This window comes from Poeciliopsis prolifica, unplaced genomic scaffold (genome assembly GCF_027474105.1).
Source record: "Poeciliopsis prolifica strain line A6 unplaced genomic scaffold, Auburn_PproV2 SCAFFOLD007, whole genome shotgun sequence".
NCBI lineage: Eukaryota > Metazoa > Chordata > Actinopteri > Cyprinodontiformes > Poeciliidae > Poeciliopsis > Poeciliopsis prolifica.
The window spans coordinates 9,085,508-9,109,435 of NW_026562382.1; the positions used below are offsets into that span (position 1 = coordinate 9,085,508).

Sequence of the window (23,928 nt, forward strand, 5' to 3'; positions counted from 1 at the left end):
CAAATTTACATCACTTGAGGGTACTTGGGAGCTCTTTTAGCGGCTGTACTCGAGAGCACGAGCCATCAGGAGGTCCTGGATATGTCATGCTTGTCACCTTCCTTTAAGTGTATCTGCAGACGTGGGAGAGGGATTAATATTATATAGCCTACGGAAGCACGGAGGCCGCCTTATCAGCACCGCAGATGTGATAAGCACCTCCACCCGCGCGAAAACCAGGAAAAATCTCCGAGCAGAAAAAAAGACAAGCATCTCTTTTGTGTTGCCTCCTCGCACTGCTTCGGAGTTTCAATGCAGCTTTAGAGGCAGATATGGAGCAATTTCACATCTGTTGTAATTTGATGTGCCTTGATAACCCCCTGTGAAATCACCTTCATCACAACATAGCTGCATTTAGTTATTTAAAAAGTTGGCGTACGGCTTTGGAGATAACAGTCAGATGACTTTTGATTGTGAGCTATTCAGGCTACAGTTGAAAACACAGGCAGTTATATTAATAAAACAAAAAGAGAAATTAAAGAAAATGGAAAAGAAAACTTTTGGGGATCCTGATTTCTACCTGTTTTATTTGCAGTCTCCTTTTAGCAATAAATAAATAAATAAATAGTAAATGAAACTGTCATTTTGATGGAAATGTTTTCCACCACTGCCACAACACTCATCCCGCATTAGCACATGTCAATGCAGATGTCGACACACAAAAACTGTGTTGCCCTCAAACTGAATCGGAGCTGTAAATGGAAGTTACGGCAACTGTTGCTGTCACTTCAGTTTTTATCAAAATAAAAGAAGAAAACACCCGGTGGAACCAAGGAAACAGCGTGTGACACAGAAAAACATCAACTTCAAAGCAGGCATACTGTAATTAGAATTTATTGAAAGCTTCCTCAGTCAGAAAAAGGGGCATGATCTGCTGAGCATTCTGGATTTGGTCCCAAGCCTTTCTATGAAACACAATACAGTACACTACAGCTTTAGCATGGGGCCATGAAAAGATGCGATTATTTGTGATTCTGGAGTTGCATCTACAGTACGTATTCAAATTTTGCAGAACAAAATAGGAAAAGTATCTCTAGGGAAGCAGAGATTTCTGACATTTACTGAAAATTTTTTTCACATTATGCAAGTTGCGTTGTCAAGAGTAGTTCAGAAAAGCAGTAAGGTTTAAGATCTTTGGCGATGGAAAAAAAAAAAATGACACTTTTCTTTCCAAACAAGAAGGCTACACAACACCCAGGATGCGTGCCACCCACCAGCGACAAGGCATGATCACTCGACAGGCCACCTGGCACCCCCGGTAGTTGTAGGGCCAAGGCCAGTAGCCACGCAGAGGCTCACAAACTCTCTGACAGTGAGTGTAGCTGCGCTGGCATTCTGAGCAGCAGATTCCCTGGTGGTCCAGCATGCTATCAAAGGTCATGGTGCTCTCCTCTCTGGCCTCTCCGCTGCGCTGTGGTTACATTAAAGAGGATTATTATACAAGAGTAGCACATCAGATTTTTAAATCTATATCTGCAATTCAAACAAGTTCTAAATATTTTAATCATCTCAAGAATTAAGTATTTTTTTTTTTTTTGTGGAAAATGTTAATTTTTATAAGAGGTGGGAATTTTCTACATTGATTCAGCAGTTCATCAAGACAGACCAGCTGCTTTGACCACGGTGATCTAAAATTCAGATGTCCGACTGATGCTTGAACAATGGACGCAACAACAGCAAAGAAAAGGGTCTGCTTGAAGTTAATGCATTTTCTCACTGAGTTCCAGATTTTTGAAAGTAGATTTTGAAGAAGGTTGGCATACCAAAGGGATAGTTTGGACTTTCAATTTAAATGGAGTTATGTGGGGTTTTTTTTAGAAGCTGTCAATATTGTTCACTACTGACAGTACAGGTTTAACAAACAGCTGGGCCTCAGTTCATATTAACGTTTTCTAGACTATTTTTATAACTTTGTCTCACACTGAAGAGAAAGTCATGTTTGTAGCATGCTATTTCTAGTTGATCCTTATTGAACAAAAACCAAGAACTGTATTGGAAGCCTTTTGTTGCCATTTAGTGGGTGAACTTATGCTCAGTTTTAATTAAAATAAAGAACATTCTAAAAACAGTGAACCTTGAATACTGAATTCATGATTCAGTATTCAAGGTTGTTTCTATGGAACGTAACTCTAAACTTGTGGACGAGTCACCAATTAGCAATTTTTTTTCATGAAGAAAAATGTTTTTCTTTTATAAAATTTTTTGAAAGAATTTTAAAAAAATAGTAAAAAAAAATATATATGCAGCTTGAAAATTGAAATACCTACATGCAAAGGTAGTTAATTTACACAATAATTGTTTGGTGTTTGCAAACTAATTCAGGAACACTGTTCACCATTCATTCAAACATGTGCTGAAAGAAACATGGAACGAGTTTCTTAGCGCTGGCCAAGTAACAGGTGATTACTGTTTACACACGTTATGAGGATGTTGAAGACAAGTTCTTCGAATGTTTAGTAGTTAAGTTGAGCAGTGGAAGGTTTGATTTATTTGCCTTCTGTAGATGCTGACCATGTATGCATTTCTATATGCAGTTCATACTAATTCATACAGTCATTTTCCTCAGTCAACAGATTAATGAAAACAACAACAAAAAAACTAATTAAATATTCCAGATCCTACTGTATTTTATTTACACGTTGCACCGCCTTTAAATTCGTATTGGTTTGTTCTGGGCAACCCAATGAAAATTTTCTCGAGGCATCACAGTTTTGCTTTGTGCAACCAAATGAACCTGAATGGTATCTACAGAGCATTGTGGGTACAGGTTTTACAATGTTACATCTTTGTGCCAGAAGCTATTGCATATTCTTTAATGCACTGTATTTATTTTTTTATTAGGGATCCACTGTACTACAGTTATTTATGCACTCTAGTTCTGTAACTTTCAGTTTACAGTGACATGTATAGTGTTCTCCATTCCCATTCAATTATTGTTATAGCCCAATTATTCTGTGAGACACCTACAAATGGTAAGGCTACTGAGATGCAAAAGTAATACAACATGAAAAATAGACATTCTCACAACATCTCATTTCATTGTGTTCATCAGAGGACAATGGAAAAATGGCATTTTATGATAATGTTCCAGCTATCTAAAGCTTGTTTTCACACAAACAGTCGCCATCTGTGTCCATTACGGAGTGAAAATAGTCTCAAAAACCTCTGTGTGTGTAAAAGTATCTGCGCGTGTGTAATACCGGATATGTAACTCGTGCAAGCATCTTTGCACGTGATGCTTGCACCGTAAAAAGAGAATGTATGCATAACTCTGGGTACCTGTTAATATGTGGTCACAAATATGAAGAAATTAGGAATACAAAATAAAAGTACACACACACACAATTACAATTTCTACACCCATTAAATGTCTGCACACAAACTTTTTAACTACAACCTCATAAATCTGAAAATTATGAATCCAAACCTTCTCCTATGGCTACAAATGTTAAATAAGTAAACACGAGTTACCTGGTACACACACACAAAACTGCATTTACACACAGATCTGGTTACAAAAGCACAAGGATTTTGAGACTCATTTCAGGCTTTAGCACAGCCCAGATTTGTGTGCAAGTGCTGCGTCTAAATGCTGGTAGAAAGCTGGGTCATATGATTTTTGTTCGGAGTCCAGTGTTTTCTGCTTTTTCAGGCTCAAAACTTGTAAATATTACTAGAATATAATTTTTCTGCTTTCATTACACTGGCTTGTAGCATGTATGCAAATTATCCAAAACGACATAATCCAGCTGATGTGGTTTACAAGTCTTGTTTTCAAAGTCAACATGTTCAATGTTAAATCGTTACAGTTGTTTCCAACATTGTTTCAGTCAGCATTTTGCCAAGAATCTCTCAGATCTTCAAGCTCAGACTAAAGAGGAGACAATCTATTTAACAATCACAATTAGCTGCAAGGTTGCCATAGCATGTTAAATTTAGCACTGAGGTGCTAATATTTGCATTTGGCTGATGACGTTTCTTTTGGCATGTTAAGTCAGCCCAGGTAACACTGCAAAGTGTTGAGTGAGGTCTCTACTTTTTATGTATCAGGTCTATAATTTCAAATGTGAAAAAAGTGGATTAAAAAAAGAAATAAAATTAAAATGTGTTCATTTCTACAAATTTAGAGCATTTATGACACATTTACAACATTTGTGAATTAAGTCTCACTCAACTTAAGAGTCTTCCAGTTTTGGGTTGTAAAATGTCTTACAATTGCAAATCATTGTGGCATTCTCATCACTATCACAAGACAAAGCCTAAAACAAAGTCTTTGTATGGGACTTTTTCAAGGGCAAAAGCAATAAGCTAATATTTCAGTATGCAAAGTGGCGTGTGCCCTTCTTAGTTAAACATGACCACATGATAATAAACAAAGACAGCTTTTCTTTCTTCTAATTTCACTTTGTTTAAGATAGATGCTATCCAGAGTTGCCAATATAGGATTTAAAATAAGGACTGGAAGTTGGGCAAGGTATTAGGGCTTAATAATAAAATGGAATTGGATGAGCAGTACAGTGACAGGAATTTGTAAGTACTGGATTATAAAAATAATCTGGCTATGTAACTTTTTTTTTTTGTAATTTTTTTTCTCTGAGGATTTTTGGTGGCTCTATTGGCCCATATTTTTTGAAAGTAGGCTGACAGGATAGAGGAGAGCGAGAGAGGGGAAGACATGCGGCGGGAGTCAACCCCACGACAGCCGCATCAAGGACTAAGGACTCCATCCGTGGGTTCTGCCAACCCCCTGCACGGCCCCTATGTAAAATTTTTGCACATGCATTATTAGTTACAGTTCTAATCATTTTAATGAGATCCTGAAGATGTAACTGTATGTATGCTTTTTAAAAGTGAGCTTTAAAGATAGTGTTATTAATGCATCGAGTCGTCAGTGCATTAATAATTGAGTAACATTTTGTCACCTTTAAGAACATGTTGTAGGGATACTAGGCAGATTATGATCTTAAAGTACAGAATCATCTAAGTGAATTACTGTACGGATATCGGAGATTTCTTACATGCTTTTGAACAATACAATTTCCTCAGTCAGAGAAATTCCTGGGGTCAGTCCTTACATTGCGTCTTAGAAATATTCTTGTCGCCTTTGATTATTATTTTTTTTCTCAGCAAGTCTATGACATCCAGCACCATTCTTCACATTGTAGCAGTGCTATCAGTGTTATCGTTACACGTACAACCCTTCTAATTTTTTATCATTGCCATCCTCAGCTTGGGCTTGGGTTATTAACAAATACAATGAGTTTGAGAGAAAACTGTAAAGTCTTTTATGAGTCTTAAATCAATACAGAATGTACTTTGTGGTGTAATAAAGCAGAATATTTAAAACAGAACACAATGCTTTCTATGTTAAATATATTCCATAGTAAAGTGCCACAGAAGCAAATTCTTTGATTTTGGACCGCATTTAGAATACACTTTAAGACCGCTGTCTCCTGCTGGTAAAATACTGACTGCTGATAACTACCACACTGAAACCCACTTCACGACATCTGGAACCGTCCTTTTTAACACTGCTGTGATGAAGTAATCTGTGAAAAGCAAGACTTCATTTTAAAACAACACTTTAAGGATTGCCTCAAGGCCTTGAATATGCCTCTTATCAAAAATTAACCAGCTATGGAGACTTGTTCACTGTAAACGATGTTGTTGATGAAATGATCACTCACATGGTAGGGGTTTTCCGGATTGTATCCTGACCCCATAGTTGACTGTCCTTCATCCACAGCTTCCTGCTCACCGCGCCTCTCCGGGTCCCTATCCTGAGTGGACGCCTTGATGTCCTGCATGTCTAACTGCCGTTTGGCTCGTCGCACGCCTCTCTTTCTCCTCTCCCCATCTGTTACTCCATCCACAAGAGGCGAGAGTATTGGGTCAACATCCGCAAGATGCCGTACATGTCCTCAGAGCTCAATCCTACATAGCTGGAGCTGTCTCAGACGTCTTAAATAATTCACTTAGCAGCAGTGATATCAAGCAGTGCTGCATGTTTCCGTTTCATTCTTTTTTAATACAGGACTTTGTTATTCCACTCTAATTTTAGTGTATGTTCAAGATGTTCAAGTGTTTTACTAACTTCTAAGCTAAGGCAGGAAATACTGCAAGTGTGTCAGCAGATAAGAAAAGCAATCACAGCTAAGATTTTAATGAGCTGTGAAAAAAGTTAAATGGCTCAACTTAAAATAGATTACAGTGTATTTTAGAATAGCAGTTTTCCTTTTGGTGGGATCAGGTCAGACTCTATGGCTGCCCTGGGGCCCCTGCAAGCCTCCGGGTTCCAAAAATATGAAAAATATCCAAAGGACATGTTGACTTACACAGATATATAAGCTGATGCCAATGAATTAGAAAATTAACAAAAAGTTCATTTCTTTTGTGATCCAATTCAAAAGGTGAAGCACATTTAGATTCATTGCATACAGACCAATAGATTTCAAGTGTTAATTTTTAATTTGAACCATTATGGCAAATGATAGCCCAGAATTCAAATTTCTCAGAAAAGAAAAATCATGCAAAGACAACAAAGATTGACCTGGAGTTACATCACCTTTTTCTACAACACGTTTTCCTTCCAATCGTCTCTTCATAAATTTGGTTGGATACTGCACATTGTGTGCAGCCAGCTTCTTTAGCAGTGACCTTTTGTGGATTATCGTCATTGTGAAGGGTGTCAGACTGTGCTGGAAAAGTCTCTCCATGACTGCGTAGGCTAAAACATTTTTTCCACCCCCTTCTGTTTCCTTCTTTTATTGATCTATAAAAAGATTTAATATCCTAGCAAACTGAACGTGGGATTTTAATTTGTTGTTACCCCCATTCATCACAGTTAACATAAATCTACCACAAATTAAATCCTGCTTAAGGCCTCCTACAACCTTAAGCAGAATCTGGAAAAAGTAGGAAGAACCTTTGAGATAAAGAGGTTGGAGCCAAAAAACGGGAAGTTCCCCACAAAGATCCAGAATTCTGTTGCTCAAAAATGTGGTGTTCTTCAGTGGCTGCTTTGCTGCAACCCATATAAGGAACTCCTCATCGAACCTCACAGGCATTAATTCATCCGTCTGACAAGAGAACAAACACAGTCTCTCTGAATTTACTCAGATTAATGCTGCAATATCTCTCTTTCTTTCCAAATTCTCAAAGTTGCATGTCAAAGAACTCGCTCACGTACCAGGTCAAACATCAGCGTGTCTTTGTTGTGTGCTCCCACGAGCGAGAGGTTTGCTTTGATTTGGGATTTTATATAGCACTTGTCTCCTCCGAAGAAGCGGATTCCAGTTATTCCCTGCACCAAATCACAGAGATGCCATGTTTACATTCACAACTTTGCTACTTCGCTAAGCACACAGAAGGTCTCAGCTGAGCTCTGGGAGTCGGGGGGAGTGAGAACAAGGACAAACTTACTCACAATTTGAAAGTCATGAATCTCCACAGCCTCCCCAGCTTCACTCCCAGTTTGAAATCTCTGCAGATTGTTGTCAGAATCAATTTTCATGGAGCCCTCTCTCACCTTCCCATTGATGTTCAGGCTGTAGCGAACGCTGTAAACCTGGCAGCATTCAAAGTGACATGTTAAAATGACTGATTAGTCGAGTTATGTAAATCTCAAAGTGGCAAACACAAACAGCAGAGGCGGGAACAAGCTTCACGTTGCTTGTGTTATTTACCCCCTCACAGACATTTCCATGGAACAAAATCCTCTGTAGTTTTAACACACTGAGAATTTGAGTAAAGCACCACGGGAGATGCTGTTGCAGACCCCAATGAGGTGGTTTGCCCTACATGTGAGCTCATTAGAACACAAATAAACATTATGCTGTTGCGTATGAAATGTGGAAGAGCACAATGAATCAATTTGAGCAGCCTGAGTGTTGAAGTCGGAAGGAAAGATTTAATTTTACAGTTTGAAATGCTGTACACTGGTCGCCATTTTTAACATATAATCCCAATTCACTTACATTTTTATCACTGGCTTTCCACATGTGGAGAAAAACCACAAACATGCACAAGATGAACGCTGCACCAGCGATAAGGGCCACAACTCCAAATCTCAGCACATGACTGACTCCAGCAGAAGGTGGTGTACTGGATGTGCTGCGACCCTTAAATTCAAGAGCAAACAAAGACACACACAGCAAATGATGAACAATGACTGAGGCAAGACTAACACTGCTGGGTAAAACTTAAGACTATACAACGGTGACAGCTTAACAAACATGTCAAAGATGTCAGTAATGGTTTTGATCAAAAAACAGAGCCTGTCTTACCGCAGTACAGCAGGATCCACCAGCTGAATTCTGCACTTTTTCCATAATCCCTCTCTCGTGCCTCTGTAATTCCCTCTCTGGTTGCTTCTCTTTATGGAAGTTGGGTTATCTGCCAGAAGGCTTTCCGACAGGTATGTGTGAATGATGTAAGGTTAATATAAAATTGCAAAATTCTTCATCAGAATGTTACTTGGGTCCTCAGGTTTCCCTGAAGCAACAAGTAGCCAAACGTCTGGTGCCAAACTAAGAAAAAGAAAAAAAGAAATACAAAGGAGCGTTGAAGAGATTGAAAAAAAAAAAAACATATATACTGTACATTTCTTAAAAATAGCATCCTCTGGTAAAAGGAAATGTGGAATTGAGCCACATAATTTAACAAAATGGCAGATTGTGTATTTATATTTGCACATATCGAATGAAAACAGACTATTCAGAAAAAGTAAGGAAATCAACCAGACATTGATGTACACAACTGTCAAGCTTGTTAGACAAAGTGAGGATTGTGTAGTCTAACAGCTGCAAGGAAGGAGCTTTATACATCAAGAATTTAACATACTGTCACCAAAGACAATTCCAGTTCAATTATTTTTGCATGTCCTTTTGAGTACTTTTCGAGTAACACAAACCTCTAACAAATTATTTTTCAAGATTTTTGCATAGTTGCATTGTTCCTGCTGAAAAAAAAATCCCACATCCACTACCATATTTGTGAAGTGTTTGACCAATACAATAGATTTGTGTCTGAAAATCTGCAGTCCCTCCAGCGTTACCGTCTGCTCTTGGCTAATTCTCTAATTAATGCCCTGAGAAACATGAAACTGACACCTAATCTTGTCAGTCTAGATGAACTTCATTGGTATACAGAAAAACAACCCTTCTTTTCAGTGGATGAATAAAATGCTATGTTGTCCCTGTTCTGTCCACAAAACAGGGCTGCTCTTCTTTGTTTGGCTTTTTTTTAAGTCACTGGCTCCGATGCTGCTTCCCCAACAGATGGCTAAAGATGAAATTAAACTCTCTAGAACAGCCTCTGAAGAAATGCAACACCCTGCTGCAAAGAATAAAGGACCTGAGCTTCCTCAAGAAATACAGTCTGCTCAGTCCAATTTGGGAGGCGAGATCACTGCATTATTTCCAATACCAGCTAGGAAAACACTTCCATATTCCACCTCATCCAGTTCTTTCCCCATGTTGCATAAGATCTTCAACATAATCATGATTTTCCCAATATCCAAAATCAACTCTCTTTTATGTTGTTTGTTTGCTAATGATCCATAACGACCCCCAAAATGTATTTTCAAGGAGTTTAAAGTGCACACATTAAATTAACTAATAAGCAACTGGTCAGACAGGATTTCATACAGTAAAAATGTTCAGATTTTTGGTTAACAAAAAAAAAAACAAACAAAGAAAAAACAAAACAAAACATAGTTTTCCTACCTTACAAATATGCTCTACTACTTTATGTTTATCTACCTCATAAATACCCACTAAAATACATCAAAATTTGTGTTTCTTTCATGACAAAATGTGAAAAACTTCAAGGGTATTCATACTTCTGCAAGGTATTGAATAGTAAACTTATCTCACTTGTGTAGCAATTAATCTACTTAGATTTGTGTTAAAATATTATTCAGTTTTATCTGAAATTTATGCAGAAAAGCAGAAGTGAAAAGCACTACCTTGTCATACATTTTTTATGTGCTTGCTGCATATTTCCTTAAGTTGTTTGCCAAAATGTCAGCAGGAATGGAAACTGGCACCATACCTGTAGTCAAACTTGTAAATATTATTATTCTTAGGTTTATTTATTCAGGCAGCAGGATGAAGACGGGACACACTCTGAATACGTTACACACAAGGAGAGAGAGACATAGCATTTGCTTAATTATGAGCTTTCTGATTTCAAGTTTTACGGTCAAGGTTTCTCAGACTTTATTATAACCTAAAAGCAAGAAAAAATAAAGAGATTCAAATGTCCTGTTGCTTAGGAACAGATTAAATTACATTTTTTGAATAATTGGTAAGCTGGGAGGCAATCACACAAGGTGAGGGGATTCTTTGACCTTTGAAAAATATGCAATTGTAGGAGAATTTGAGCAGCAGTGCCATATTTGCATGCAAATCGGAGCGGCAGACTAGCCACATTGTGCACAACGAGAAGACAAGGAGATTGGTTTTTCGCTCACTATCTGTTTAGAACTACATTATATTTACTGCAGCTCACAAGCCTTTGAGGCAAATAAACTGTATACAGGCGGTTAATTGAGGTTGTATCACTATAAACAACTCCCAAATTTTTTTTTTGTTACATTTCGATTGCTATTGAACAGCAGAACAATGTTTATTTTAACTCTTTATTGTGCAACATCATGATAAAATCTACCACAAACATGGCTGATTGTTTTCCACAGCAGAGAGGCCATTTTTGGCCTAAATGTCCAAAAGTCATGCCCTTAAATAGTAACACATGCTTTTAAAAAGTCATAATAAAATTCCTCTTTACATTGAATCGTTATGAAAAATATATTATCGTTAAAAAATCTTGCATATTACACATGATACAATGAACAGTCAAATATGAGCCAAAGGACACACACAACACACTACTGAACATGTCAACAACCCAACATGGAGTCAATTTGAATTAAAGGTCTGTACAGTACAAAGACTAAATGTCTTTTAATTACAGTATTAGACATTTTTCATGTCCTTTTAAGAGTTTGTGTACTCAGGGATGGATATTTCATCCGTTTCCTGTATCCTGGCTGGTGTAGGTGGACCGACGAGGATGTAATCGAACTCCTGGTGTTGGACCTTTTCATACACGCTCTGCAGACCACTGGTTTTAGGGATATGAGGCGGGTAGTAGTTTTCCCTCCTGGCATCCCGGGGAAGCGTGGCAGTCTTGGAGAATGTTGACAGGTGAGTTCCGCAGGCCAAGCTTGTATTAGGCCGAGTGGCTGAAGGGCTCCAGCAGCGGTCCGAGTGTCCTAGCACTTTGCATTCACTGGTGCACGCCCAGAGACCTGAGGAGGGGAAAACACAGGAAATAGTGGATGGATTGTCTGAATGTTTGAGGACAGGAGAACCCAGGGTACTCAATTGAAATTTAGTTTGTATCTGAATCAATCATAACAACTCTTGAGTACTGATGAATATACAGTGGGTTGCTTAATTTATTGGTTGATTATCTCTGACACTCACTGTTCATTGGTGGTGATTCCTTTTTGTGGACGTCTGCACTGATGTCAGAGTCGCTGTCGTTGAAGTCGCTGTCCCCTTTCCCACTGTCTTTCCCGCTAATCTGGGGGTCCCTCGCTGAGATAGTTGTGAACGAGTTGCCTTTCCATATTGTTATAGGCCTCACAGTTTCTTTCCCGTACCCTGGCAGGGTGGAATAACCCTGTAAAGATGCAAAACACATTCATTTTAAATCAGAAAGCTCAAACAGATAAGGTGATCATTTTTAAATGTAGGAGGGAAATCTGTTTACCTTTAACTTGGCTTCTATTGGCCTGGTGTTCGGCTCAAAGATTCCTGTTGTCTGCCTGCTGTCCTCACTGCTGGTCTCTGTTGTGTTGCTGCTGGCCAGAGGCAAACCCTCTGGAAATGGATGGGCATCAAATGCTTTGCCTTTGTGATTGACAATCAATGAATCCACACGATTACTTTCAGCTATCTCCACATCGGGTGTTTCTGCTTTCTCTTCATAACCCCCCTCGCTCGTCTCCTTTTTCCTGCGGCTACAGATGGTTGCAATGAGAATGATAGCCAGCAGAAGAACAGAGCAGCTTCCAGCCAGGACAATGATTATGGCGATGGACATGTCCCACTCAAAGAGCTCCTCGTTGCTATTTTGAGCCGAGGAAGGCTGGCTGGGTGGGGTGCCTTCTATGAAACTGAAAATAATCATGGCTGTGGACGTCATAGGGGGGGAGCCATTGTCACTGACCGCCACTGTGACTTTAACACTGTCCGTGAGGTCATACGAAAGCTTTCGATTCACTAGCACCTTCCCAGTGTCTTTGTTGATGGAGAATCCTAAGTGTCCCCCATCTGTAATCTTAAAGGACAGCTGTGCATTAATGCCCTCATCAGCATCACTGGCCCTGATCTGAGTCACCAAGTATCCTGCAGGTGCATCTCTGGGCAGGAAAATCTCAGCCGACCCCTTGTAGAGTGGAGGCTCTACAATATAAGGCTGGTTGTCATTTTGATCAACTATTTTTAACCTGATTATGGCCGTGCTCTGCAGCTGGGGTGACCCCCCATCACTAGCCTGAATATGTACATCCAGCTGTTTCATCACTTCATAATTGAAACTCCTCAGTGCATATATGGAGCCAGACACGGAGTTGAGAGACACAAAGGTGTTCACCGGGGACCCCATGATGACACTGTCCACGAGCCTGTAGGTGATCTTCCCGTTGCTACCCAGATCCACGTCGCTGGCCTCCGCTGTGGTGATGTAGGCGCCAGGGGCGTTGTTTTCCGTCACTGACACCTCATAAACGGCCCTCGCAAAGTGGGGGGCGTTATCGTTCTCATCGCTCAGCCTGATGGTGAACTGGGTGATTTTTCTCAACGGGGGTGACCCGAAATCCTCAGCCATGACTGTTAAGTTATACTCACTGATCCTCTCTCTGTCCAGAGAGGCAGCTGTGACTATCATGTAGCTGTCCTCGTGGGCCTGCCGGAGTTTGAAGTGATCGTGGCCATACAAAGTGCAGTGAACTTGGCCGTTAACGCCAGAGTCTCTGTCCAGGGTGCTGATGAGCGCCACCAGGCTGTCTTTCTCTGCCGCCTCGCTAATGTACGCAATACCCATTGCGATGGAGGTAATCGGGGTGATGCTGATCTCCGGGGCATTATCGTTCACGTCCGTGACGTGGATTATGATTTTGCACACGGACGGGATCGGATTTGCGCCCAAATCGATGGCCTGCACGTCCAGCTCGTAGGTGCTTTTGTCCTCGAAGTCCACGGGACTCCTGAGGGTCACGCGCCCCGATTTGTTATCCACTTGGAAAAGTTCGCGGATCTCGTGAGAAACCTGCTTCCCGAACCCGTAGACCACCTCACCGTTCAGACCCTCGTCAGCATCCACTGCGTTCAGGTCCAGGATCACGGTGCCAACCGGCGCGTCCTCTGGGAGGCTGACTGAGAAGCTGTTCTGGTCAAAAACTGGGCTGTTGTCATTAAAGTCAGTCACTCTCACAGTTATCTTAGTTGACCCGGATCTGTAGGGGCTCCCTCCGTCTTTTGCCACCAACTCTATATTATATGAGGGCTGAGTCTCCCTGTCAAGCTCTTTCATCAGGATCAGCTCCGCATATTTAACCCCATCCGCTCTTTGGAGCACATCTATGGTGAAGTGACTGTTCACAGAAATCTGATAGCTTTGTATGTAATTTGACCCGACATCAGCGTCCACAGCGGGGTCCAGGGGGATCCGGGACCCCAGCGCTGCGTTCTCTGAGATCTCCACCACAGACTCCCTGTTTGGAAACTCCGGAGAGTTGTCATTGATGTCCCTTATTTCCACCTCGACATGGATCAGTCTGTAGCGGTCTTTGGAGAAATTAACCACGTCAAAAGTAATCAGACACTGTGGAGTGTGCCTGCAGATTCGCTCCCTGTCGATTCGCTCCCCGACACTGAGTTGCCCGTCGCTTTCTCTCACCCGGATAAAGGAGTCATTAAATTGTTTCATCATCCTGAAATTGATCTTGGAGGAGTGGGACACAGTCAAGGACATGTCCTTGGCCAGGTTCCCGATGACTGTGCCCGGTGCGTCCTCCTCTCTGGTCTGGTACCTCACTGTATTTCCCTCAGACTCAGTCCGAGAGGCGAATAAAGAAAGATGAAAATAGATGACAACAATCCACCGGTGCCAATAAGTTGCAATCATCTTTGCAGAGGTCTTCCCGTCGCTGAGTAGCCTCATTGTGCGCGGTTCACATCTGGAGGGAGCTCTCCATGCAGCGCAGCCGCTTTTACGAACTGAACTGTGTTGAAAGTGAAAGTTCGTCCTTCGGTGCGCGCAGCAGCCAGTCAGCCAGATATGCTCGCAGCCTCGCCTTCAACACAGCTCCAAATTCTGCAGTGGCGGGGTTTATACGGCTCCTCATGCTAATGAGACCAAGTGTGACCAATCCCTCGCTTTAGAATTAAAAATACATCCACACAGGGTGAAAAAAAAATGCTCCGAGCTCTTAATTCTTTCTTTGCACAACTGGAAAAAAAGGGTAGAAAGATGATGGTGTGAAAAATGTAATTTTTTACTTCTTTTGTATTAACAGTTACATCTCAATAAATCAGAATATCACTGAAATGTCATTTAATTTAGGTTAATCATTGCAAAAAAATATAATAAATTGATATAAGGCTTCATTAAGTATTAATGTGGTGGAAAATTGCGTCAGACCAATAAAAATTTTATTAAAAAAATAAATAAATAGGCCAAATTAAAAAAAAAAACGTGAGTGCCCAATAATATGAAAGTGTTACTGCCGCATAATTATTGACACGCTTAACTACAAAGAAATGGTTGTTGGGAATAAGCTTGGTGTTCATCTCTGTCCGCATAGGTAAGTTATGTGGAAGGAAAACAACTTTCAGTGGAAAGTAATACAATATTAAACGAAAGAATGAAGAAGGGACCCCTATAGAATCAGTCAAGAGTTCATCTTTCTACTTTTGCCTGTCAATAGTAATAGCATGTCCTTTGTTGAACAGTAGGATCTGTCAATCACATATTAAACCCTGCAACTGATGACTGCTGAAACGAAGAATTATAATTTTAGGCAAAATTTTTGACAAAGTAAGTCGGAAATTTCAACTTACAAATGAAATTATTTTTTCCTTATCATGCTAATTTTGTGATTTACCTTAGATAGTTTTGTTTTGTTTGGTATAATTTTCCAACAATTTTCCGATAGTATGTCTATAAGTTGAAGTCATTTCCCTGGTTTTGCCATCCATGCTTCAATGCTTGTTAGGTGTTCTTACAGTTTGTATGCAGGTACAAATCAGTAATTCAAAAAAATATATATATATATATATAGAAAATCTTTCATGGCTTACACAATCATAGCAAAAATTATTACTTTACTGAAATTTAGCACAACAGAGTCTGTTGTTTTTGAACTTTCTGTTTTATTTGTGTATGAATTTATTCCTTTGTTTCAGGCAGCTTCTTGAGATTCGTTCCCATAACCATCGCCTGCTCCACCCTAATGTTAGCCACCTGGGTCTCATTGTCTTCCCTTGTTGTTGTTTTTTGTTTGTTTACACCTTGCCCCATGTGGCTTTCATTTGTCATGCTGTCTTCATTCCACTTTAGCCTTTATTGTAACTTTGTCTTTCAGGATTTTTTTTTCACCCTGCTTGTATTTTGGACTTGCTTCTGTTTTGGATACTTCAGCTTGGATTGGATTTTTGTGAACTGACCTTGGACTTCATTAGAGGATTACTGATTATATGCCACTGTGTTGAGTCTTGCATTTGAGTCCCCTATTACTGTGCCATATCTGACAGATGGTCTATCATTGCCCATGAAAAAGACCTTCTGACAATAATTTGAGGGTGTGTTTATCTGAGGAGTACCTTTTCCATTTCTGCATATGCCCTGAACATACACTGCCACTTTATTTATTGCTTTCTGCAGCAATTAAAGTGTGAGCTATTTATTTAGCAGAGTTATTTCCCCTTTCCTTTGATGTAGGTTTTATTGTCTGTTGAGGCTGCCTGTAAATACAAATGCGTGCATTTTGTATATTAATATGTGTGTGTGCACTCCAGGGACTATTAATTGTTCTTGGGGAGCTGAGCGAGGTCTTAGTTAACTTGACAATAACATATTCCTCAAGGGACAAATCTGCCAGAAAACGTCTCCTGATAAATCAAGTTGCAGCTGATGCTGCTGAATGAATTCAGATATAATTCTCTGGGTTGTTTTGGATATCCATGCTAACTTAATATTGTGATTTAATGCTCTATGCCAAACAAGTCTACAAATATATCATGAGTGTGGGCTGAAAAATACTCTACATCTTTTTAAGTTTATATAAATATTTAAATATTGCATATTTATTTTTTACCTTTGAATGATTGTGTTTTATATTGTCTCTTTCTTATTATTTTTTTTACTATGATGTTATTCTAATCGCTCAGTATGTGCCAAGATTTGATTCAGTCAGTCTTGTTTGCTTCTCTTCTTGTGCACCTGATCCTGTTTCTAATTATACTTGCAATGTGGTATTCATTAGCACCCCTAAATAGTTGGTTCTTCTTGGTACCCGTTTGTTCCCTTTCTTGTCCTGCTTCAGTCTAACTTTGATTGGCTCAGCTTCTTGCAGAATATTTTGGGAATAAACAGCCTTTAGTTTTTCAGACATTTAATCTGGGTATCCCATTCTTCTGGGTTTCAAAATGTTGCACACATGCAAGGCCTCAAATGAGAAGATGAACCTTTCTATTTTTTGTCTCATTAGAACCACAAACCACAAATTCTTTTATAGAGAATCTTGATGATAAAATGTTTATTTCAGTCTTCAGAGACTTGACTCTGACTGGGAACAAAATATTCATTTCTTGACTTGGATTTGCTCATCAAAGTCTTTATTTGGACTTGGATAAAATTACTTATGGGTATCTCTTGACATGGCACATCACCCTGAATGCATCATCGCAACTGTGAAACACAGAGATGGCAGACTCATTCTGTGGGAATACTTTTCTTTTGCAGAGACAAAGATGATGGTCAGAGTCTATTGGAGGCTAAATACAAGGGCCAATTCTTGGATGGGGGGGAGGAGTAACTTTTAGAGGTTGGAAAAGAGCCTAAACAGCCAGAGCTATTCTGGAATAGTTTAGAACAAAGCATATTATTATATTAGAATGAATTGGTTTGGAAAGATGCTTCCCAACCCGATTTGATGACAGTAAACGCGCAACGCCGCGAGAGATACATGGGAAAAAACATGATGCTGTAATTGCTGCAAAATGTGATTTTGCACAGTATGAAAGAAGCTGAACACAAGTGAACTTCACACAGTTGGATTTTTATTTGTGAATTTTGAAAACCTTCTATCATTTCCCTTTTTCACAATAATGCACCTCTTTGTGCTCCATCACATGAAATACATTAATGTTTGTGACAAAATGTGTGGAGAACCACACAAATAGGCTTTTATGTATTTTTTTTCTGATTTCCTCAGCTTTTTAGTTTCAGAAGCAGGATCTTTGACTCCCTGATAGAGTGAGCTATCAGGGAGTGCATCCAGTTTGAACAACAAAGTGCTTAAAAACCTATTAATATATTTAGGGGAAATTTTCCATTTTCAGGATGGCAAACTCCAATGCGATGCAAAAAGTGTTTTTTTTTTTTTCTTTTCATATTTCACATTAAGGAACTCTAACCTGCAGAAATCTCTCACACCATCCCTTCCATCAGCTTTGGGATGAATATGGAGTGTCAGATGAGTGACAGACCCTATCACTCAATTTCAGTGTCTGACTTCAGCGATAATTGTTCTGCTGAAAAGGATCAAATCCCCCCTTTCTCTCTTTCCAGAGTCTTGTGCCTACCAGGAAGGACACAGGGAGATAAAAGTGGTATATTAATGCACACAGTCTTCAGTCAAGAACTTATTTCAACAGTGTTCATATCCAGCAATTGGATTGACACTTCACTGTACTCTGCTCACATTTTTAGTCGCTCAGGTTGAACACAGCAGCACTCCACCTGCAATCTGCAGCCTCAAACATCCTCCAAAGACTCCAGCCTTCAGTCAAAGCCTTTTCCAGCAGAGTATCATGAGGTTCACCGGTGTTGAATTTGCGGAAGGATAACCCTGTGCTATTGACTCAGCAAAGTGTTGGCAAACACGCTTGTCAACTCTCGTTCAAAATGTGGTATCAGAAACTGGCTGTGCAAACTGAATTTTGGCAGTAATCAAGAGAACAAATCTTTCGATTTTCTCTCGGGATCTGATTTAGTTTCCATCGAGTATGTGTGCATGGAAGTTTGTTCTTTTAAGATGTTCTGTCAGGTCCCCTGTGCACCTTATTGGATTAGGTTTTTGCAGAATAATTATGTTTTTAAACCTCTTTATTCTGCTCGCGCAGCAAGAAGAGGATCTCTGAGAAGCATGGGGAGAATCTCATCTTTCACTCGGCATCTGGAAGAAGACTGAGAGCAATTGATCTATTCACTATTTACAGCTCACTATCAGTTCCTTCTTTTTCATTCTGATTCATTAGGCGGTTACATAGACCACAGCTTGTTGAGACTGAAGCACTGCATTGAAACTCTTGTCTGTTAAAGGTTATGCCAATAACGATGATCCTGGATGTTGGGATAACTGCATAAAGACGTGAATAAACACTGGGGGTTGTGGGAAGCAATAAATACAGGCTTAGTTACTTTTCAACAGATGTTTTATCACATTGATTCAAAATAATTTTAAAGAAAATCCATCTGTTCATCCATCCATCATGTCTTTATTAACTGGACTCTACTCCCTCTGGGTATCTTTATTTTTCAGATGAAAAACATAACCATGATCGTTTGGCTGATCCCAAGGACCTGCTGTGTCAGCATTCTCGAGGTAGACTGCAACTTGTTTTTTCCTCCTCAGCTTGCACTCTTGCTGAAGAAGCTTAGCGACCTTGGAGATAAAATGTAATTCAGCAGCCTCTCCTCATGGTCTTTAAATTACTAACCTAATTTCACGGGTAAATCTTGGATGAAGATTTGTTCATGAATGAATAACTTCAACTATGTTCATTCTTCACTCTCAAGATGAAGAGCAGCAACCACGCCACCATCACTTTGAGGAAGTATACTGTTGTTTAAAATCCATAAAACTGATGTTTTATAAATGTTACATTCCAGATTCATCAGAAGAGACACATTAAATAAACCCCACCAGACACTTTTCTCAGCATGAAGGCATTTTATGTCTCTTATGTCCATCCATCCCTCAATCTATCCATTGTCGATATCCACTGATCTTATAGACAATTAATGCACCTTTTGTTTCTCTGATTTGGACATTCAGAGGTTGACCAAATTTTACACAGGGAAAAAAAAAATAAAAGGGAATCCATATTTTGAGAATTGCTTCATAGCAGTTTCCAGTTTTGGAATTTACTCTTTCAGCAATGAAAGAGATCTTCAATCTAAAAACTCTTGCCACTGATAGCCTCTTTAAAATATGGCAAAAGAGAATGATGAGAACCATGAGAGGTATGTCTTTTAAGATAAAAAAATAACTTTACTGAAATTGGTCCTTCCTAACTAGTTAAATGGCATTTAAAGTTTATCATTTATCAGATATTTAGTGTAGCTGCTTGCAGGTTTGGCCAATTTCGCTAGACAGGAGTGGTATAACTCTATTAGGCTTGTAGGCCATTTTCTCAAATATGCTAACAAATTATCTATAGGACTGAGGTCAGGAATTTGTCATAAACAATCCAAAATGACTTTGTCATCCCTAAGCCTTCCTTCTTGTACTTATGTTGTGTTGATTATATCTTCTATTTTAACAATCACTCCAGTCATTTCTGCAGAAAACACCCAAACAACATGATACCCCCCTTTTACATTACAGTGCTAAGACTTTCAGCTTTGCAAGCTTCTCATTTTCCCCTACTGGTTAAACCAATGGCCATTATATTTAATTTCAGTTTGATCAGATCGCAGGACATGTTTCCGAAAATTACATTTTCCATTTTTTGCACGTTTTTAATCTCTATTTAGTGTTTGTTTTATATTTTATGTTATTGATGAATTCTTTCCCACTGAGTGGCATTTTGGCCCATCTTAGTGTGGATTTATGTCATTGTGCACATATATATATATATATATATAAACTTTCTTCCAAACTTTACTTTACTTTGCTTTTGTTCTGGGATGTTATGCATTCACCAAAACACGTCTCTTTTTCCACTGTGTTCTGTCCAAAGGTGTGACTTCCTACTGAGCACAAGCCTCTTAAACTGTCTCCATTCTGAGCCGTTTCAATAACCAGGCTCAAATATATCCTGAGTTTCAACATTATTTTCAAATTACATTTACCTTTATTCCTAAAGCATGCCTGCAGCTCTTTGATGTATGTGAGATTAAGTAATTTCATGGAGCAATGAAAGCAGCCGAAAACTATGAAGCATTGTTTATTGAAATTGCTGCTGCACAGTTATTGCCTCTTTTAACATGGTGTAGAGTCGCATGCTCTGCAGGCTGAAGTTCTCCTTAATGAGTACGAAGGTGATTGTAGATTCAGTGTGGGCGGGTTGTCTTTGGATCGCATTAAAGCAGGTCAAATGGCTGTTGTGGAAGATGGATTACGATACCACAATGCAGCATTTGTTTCAACTGGGACACGGAGGAGTTAATGTGAATTTATGATAAGTAAATGTTTATGGTTGAAAAGGGTTATTTAGCAGATGGTTGCTTTCACTGTGGTGTGCAGAATTTTTAATTTTCCGTGGCTTCATTTACATATGGTGCATAATTACTTTGCTCAGAGAAAACATAAAATATATATTTTTGTGTGAAATGAATTTCCAGTTCATTATAACACATTTCAGCTCGATATCTAAAATTTTTATCCGTCTACCAGAATGTAATTTTTACTCCAATATCTGAACTCAAGGTCACCTCCTCTAGAGGAAGAAGACAGCAGTGAAACGCTATGAAGTCAGGCAACATTTTACATTAATGGCTCCGCATTTACATCTTTTCGCAGGTAGCAATTTATAACTATATTTATTCACAGTAAAAGCAATCAACTGTCGGAATCATGAGTCACAACAAATGTCCACATTTTGTGATTAATGTTATATAATTACGCCGGGCAGAGCTACTTCCATTAAAGTTACTGGCAAATTATTCACAGCCTCAAACACATTCGCAGGGAGAGTGAAGGATGCGAGCTGCAAACAAGAAACATAAGAGGGGGGAAAAATGTGGCAGCGAAAGATATTTCAAATTTAGTGTTGGCCCACAGACACAATTCCATATTTAATGGGATTCTAAATGCATTTAGTTTCAAGGGATGCCTTTGCATTTTAAGTTCTCTAATCACTCTGGTCTATAATGTGCCTGAAGAAATGCCACAATTGGGTGAATTTGTGCAAGGCATTTAGCTTTGCATTCTTTTTACAAAGATTAGGAAACAGAAGCAAATTACTGTGTGGTGGGGCTCAGTTCAGCTGAATATTGCCCTGGTGGGAGATCGTTTGCTTTAAAGAACTCCCTGTCTTTGAGAAGCCTTACTTTTCTCTCTTTATATAAGTCTGTATTTCTTCTTCTCACTGCATTTTAGGAAGAGTTGCTCCTGTCGGCTTCTTTAAGATACTCATTACCCTCCGGGAAGTTGGGTGGGTTGAATCTGCAGGTAATCGTCACAAAAAGCTGTCCAAAATAAATCCACCCTAATTGCTCGTTGAGCCGCGTAAAAATTCCACATTGTTAGAAAATAGTTTGCCACATGACCCTCTGTGAAATTTTAATTAGCTGTTGTGGTGCTTTGAAAAAAAAGAGAAGAAATGTGTTAATTGGTGAACTTTGCTGACACAATTTTCGCATTTGAACAGAGTTAAATTCTGTAAATTCATTTCCTAAAAATAACTTCACATACAGAAGTTGGATGGTTGTTTTTCTCCCTTAATAAATGAAACCAGTTAGATTCTGTGCTTTGCATTTATTCTGGGCTCTGTTTTCTGAAAATAAAATGTGTTTGATGGTCTGAAACATTTAAGAGAGAACAAAGGCATCCATCCATTCATCCATTCATCCATTTTCTTCCGCTTATCTGGGGTCGGGTCGCTTGGTCACTTGGGGAAGTGCGACATTTTAGCATACAGAAGATCTGTTTTAAAAGAGGTCACTTTTCTCTTAAAAGTCTCTTAGTCAAATAGACAATGAGCATTTCCTGCTCTTACACTATTAGACGCGCACTGCTCCGATGTCCAAAAATGTCACACAGAAAATGCATGTTTGCCAGAAACTGGCAAAACATTTTTCTTCTTTTTTTGTTTTTTGCATTTACAGAGAAATGGTCCTCAGATCCCTGGCTTTGCTGAGCTATTATGAACAAGGAGAGCATTAAAAAAAAATAAAAAATTCTCATGGTTTTTCGATTGGAAATCTAAGGCCATCTCTGGACTTTCCACACATAACTGCCTAATGGATGTGAAGCAAAAACTGCAGACGTGGAGCCTTTGTTAAAAAGTTCAGGAACCAGTGTTTGCATTCATAGCTGGAGCTCCATCAGTAACCAGCCAACCAACTTGATTTAATGTTCATTAAAAATTAATGATGTATATTCAAAATCCCTTCACTGCCATGTGTATTTTAAGCTAAGTCCAAGAAGTGTTTCCTCAAAACTAACAGCGTCAGGAAACCTCACATGGATGCTAAGCTGGGCTGTGTTGGTGCATTCAAATTGTTCTCTGTCATCTTAGCGATACTTTTGTTTCAAAGTAAACACTCTGGGTTGCAATTTGTTGCTGTTGGCCAAATACTCACATATGTTTCTTTTCTTCTGCTCTGTAATTTTTGATTTTCACAATCGTTTTCATTTTTCTAATCTGGAAAAGACAATTTGAATATAGTTTATCTGGCTAATAGTAACTTTTCTCTTTTTGTTGTGCCATTGCTCAGGTCAAGCAGGTAATGTTTGTCATTGATATAAACCCAACAGTGATAGAGTCCATTGGCCAAATGCACACTCCTCTGAAAAAGTGCATCAATTAGGAGTGTACCAAATGTACATCCTTTAACAAACTACTTTCAGAACAAAGTAAACTTATTTGTGTCTTCTGACCATGTTGTGGAAGCTTGCTTTAGTTGATTACAACATAATAGCTAAGCAAATGGATGAACAAAACATGAAATGATGTGTGAGTGAGTTTCACTGGTTTAAGGGAAATTTTTAGGTGGCAAATTTTAAATTTTACATGTTCTTTGAAGAATTTTATAATTATTTAATTGTCTGTAGCCCCTTGTTTTTATGCTGTATGGAAACGTTTACAAAAATTGTTGGGAGACAAATGTTTGCTGGCACCAACAATTTTGGTAAAAAAAAATACACATTTACATATTTTTGTTCTTTCCTCCCACAGAATCAGTTTGGCAAACATAAACACATTTACATTTTACATAAAGAAAATATACACTGAGAATTTGTTTCTCACACAAAATGTCTATTTTATTTCTAGGCATAATGCACATTTTCTACAGTAAGAGTACTGTACTGTATAAGTGAGAAGAAAAACAGACTCTCTTGAGATAACATACTAATAAGGTTGCAGTTCCTTTCTATTTATCTGCATCCTTTGTCTTCTAATGGTGCCATCAAATGTTGACCTTGTTCGGTATAACTTCCTTGTTGTAAGTACTGAAGGGACACGCTTCACAATGCATTAACCTCAATGTGAAAGTTGTGTAAAAAAACATTTTTTTACCGCGACTTTATTCAAATGTATTTTTAACAATTCTTTGAAGTTCCTCAGTTTCTCTAACTCAGAAAATAGAAAATATTTGTATTATGTTACTGGGGGTTGAGGGGGATCCATGCTTTGCAAACCA

At 38.9% G+C, this 23,928-nt stretch overlaps 2 protein-coding genes across 3 annotated transcripts; both read right to left on the reverse strand.

Moving 5' to 3' along the window:
* Nucleotides 1-876: 876 nt before the first annotated feature.
* On the reverse strand, nucleotides 877-8,390 carry cnmd (chondromodulin). 2 transcript variants are annotated; one of them, XM_055032361.1, is made up of 7 exons: nucleotides 8,325-8,390; nucleotides 8,016-8,159; nucleotides 7,466-7,606; nucleotides 7,229-7,342; nucleotides 6,965-7,118; nucleotides 5,727-5,896; nucleotides 877-1,450 (listed from the first exon to the last, which is right to left on the reverse strand). In XM_055032361.1, the coding sequence occupies exons 1-7, from the start codon at nucleotides 8,367-8,369 to the stop codon at nucleotides 1,223-1,225; spliced, it is 996 nt and encodes a 331-aa protein (XP_054888336.1). In that variant the 5' UTR covers nucleotides 8,370-8,390; the 3' UTR covers nucleotides 877-1,222. The 2 variants fall into 2 exon arrangements, with proteins under 2 accessions (XP_054888336.1, XP_054888335.1); XM_055032360.1 differs by having other exon boundaries at nucleotides 5,727-5,902.
* Nucleotides 8,391-10,167: 1,777 nt separating this feature from the next.
* Nucleotides 10,168-14,413, reverse strand: si:ch211-199f5.1 (protocadherin-8). The gene is made up of 3 exons (XM_055032359.1): nucleotides 11,821-14,413; nucleotides 11,532-11,730; nucleotides 10,168-11,353 (listed from the first exon to the last, which is right to left on the reverse strand). Exons 1-3 carry the CDS (start codon nucleotides 14,272-14,274, stop codon nucleotides 11,040-11,042), a joined length of 2,967 nt encoding a protein of 988 aa, XP_054888334.1. The 5' UTR covers nucleotides 14,275-14,413; the 3' UTR covers nucleotides 10,168-11,039.
* Between the last annotated feature and the right edge of the window lie 9,515 nt (nucleotides 14,414-23,928).

Excerpts from the sequence above, each read along its gene's own strand:
- cnmd (XM_055032360.1), bottom strand. The coding sequence starts at position 8,369 with ATGGAAAAAGTGCAGAATTCAGCTGGTGGATCCTGCTGTACTGCG. Across the intron at positions 5,903-6,964 it reads CCAACCTCTTTATCTCAAAG|TAACAGATGGGGAGAGGAGA; the intron begins GTTCTTCCTACT and ends TTGTGGATGGAG. Across the intron at positions 1,451-5,726 it reads ATCCGGAAAACCCCTACCAT|CGCAGCGGAGAGGCCAGAGA; the intron begins GTGAGTGATCAT and ends ATGTAACCACAG.
- si:ch211-199f5.1 (XM_055032359.1), bottom strand. The coding sequence starts at position 14,274 with ATGAGGCTACTCAGCGACGGGAAGACCTCTGCAAAGATGATTGCAACT. Across the intron at positions 11,731-11,820 it reads CAATAGAAGCCAAGTTAAAG|GGTTATTCCACCCTGCCAGG; the intron begins GTAAACAGATTT and ends GCATCTTTACAG. Across the intron at positions 11,354-11,531 it reads GGAATCACCACCAATGAACA|GTCTCTGGGCGTGCACCAGT; the intron begins GTGAGTGTCAGA and ends TCCCCTCCTCAG.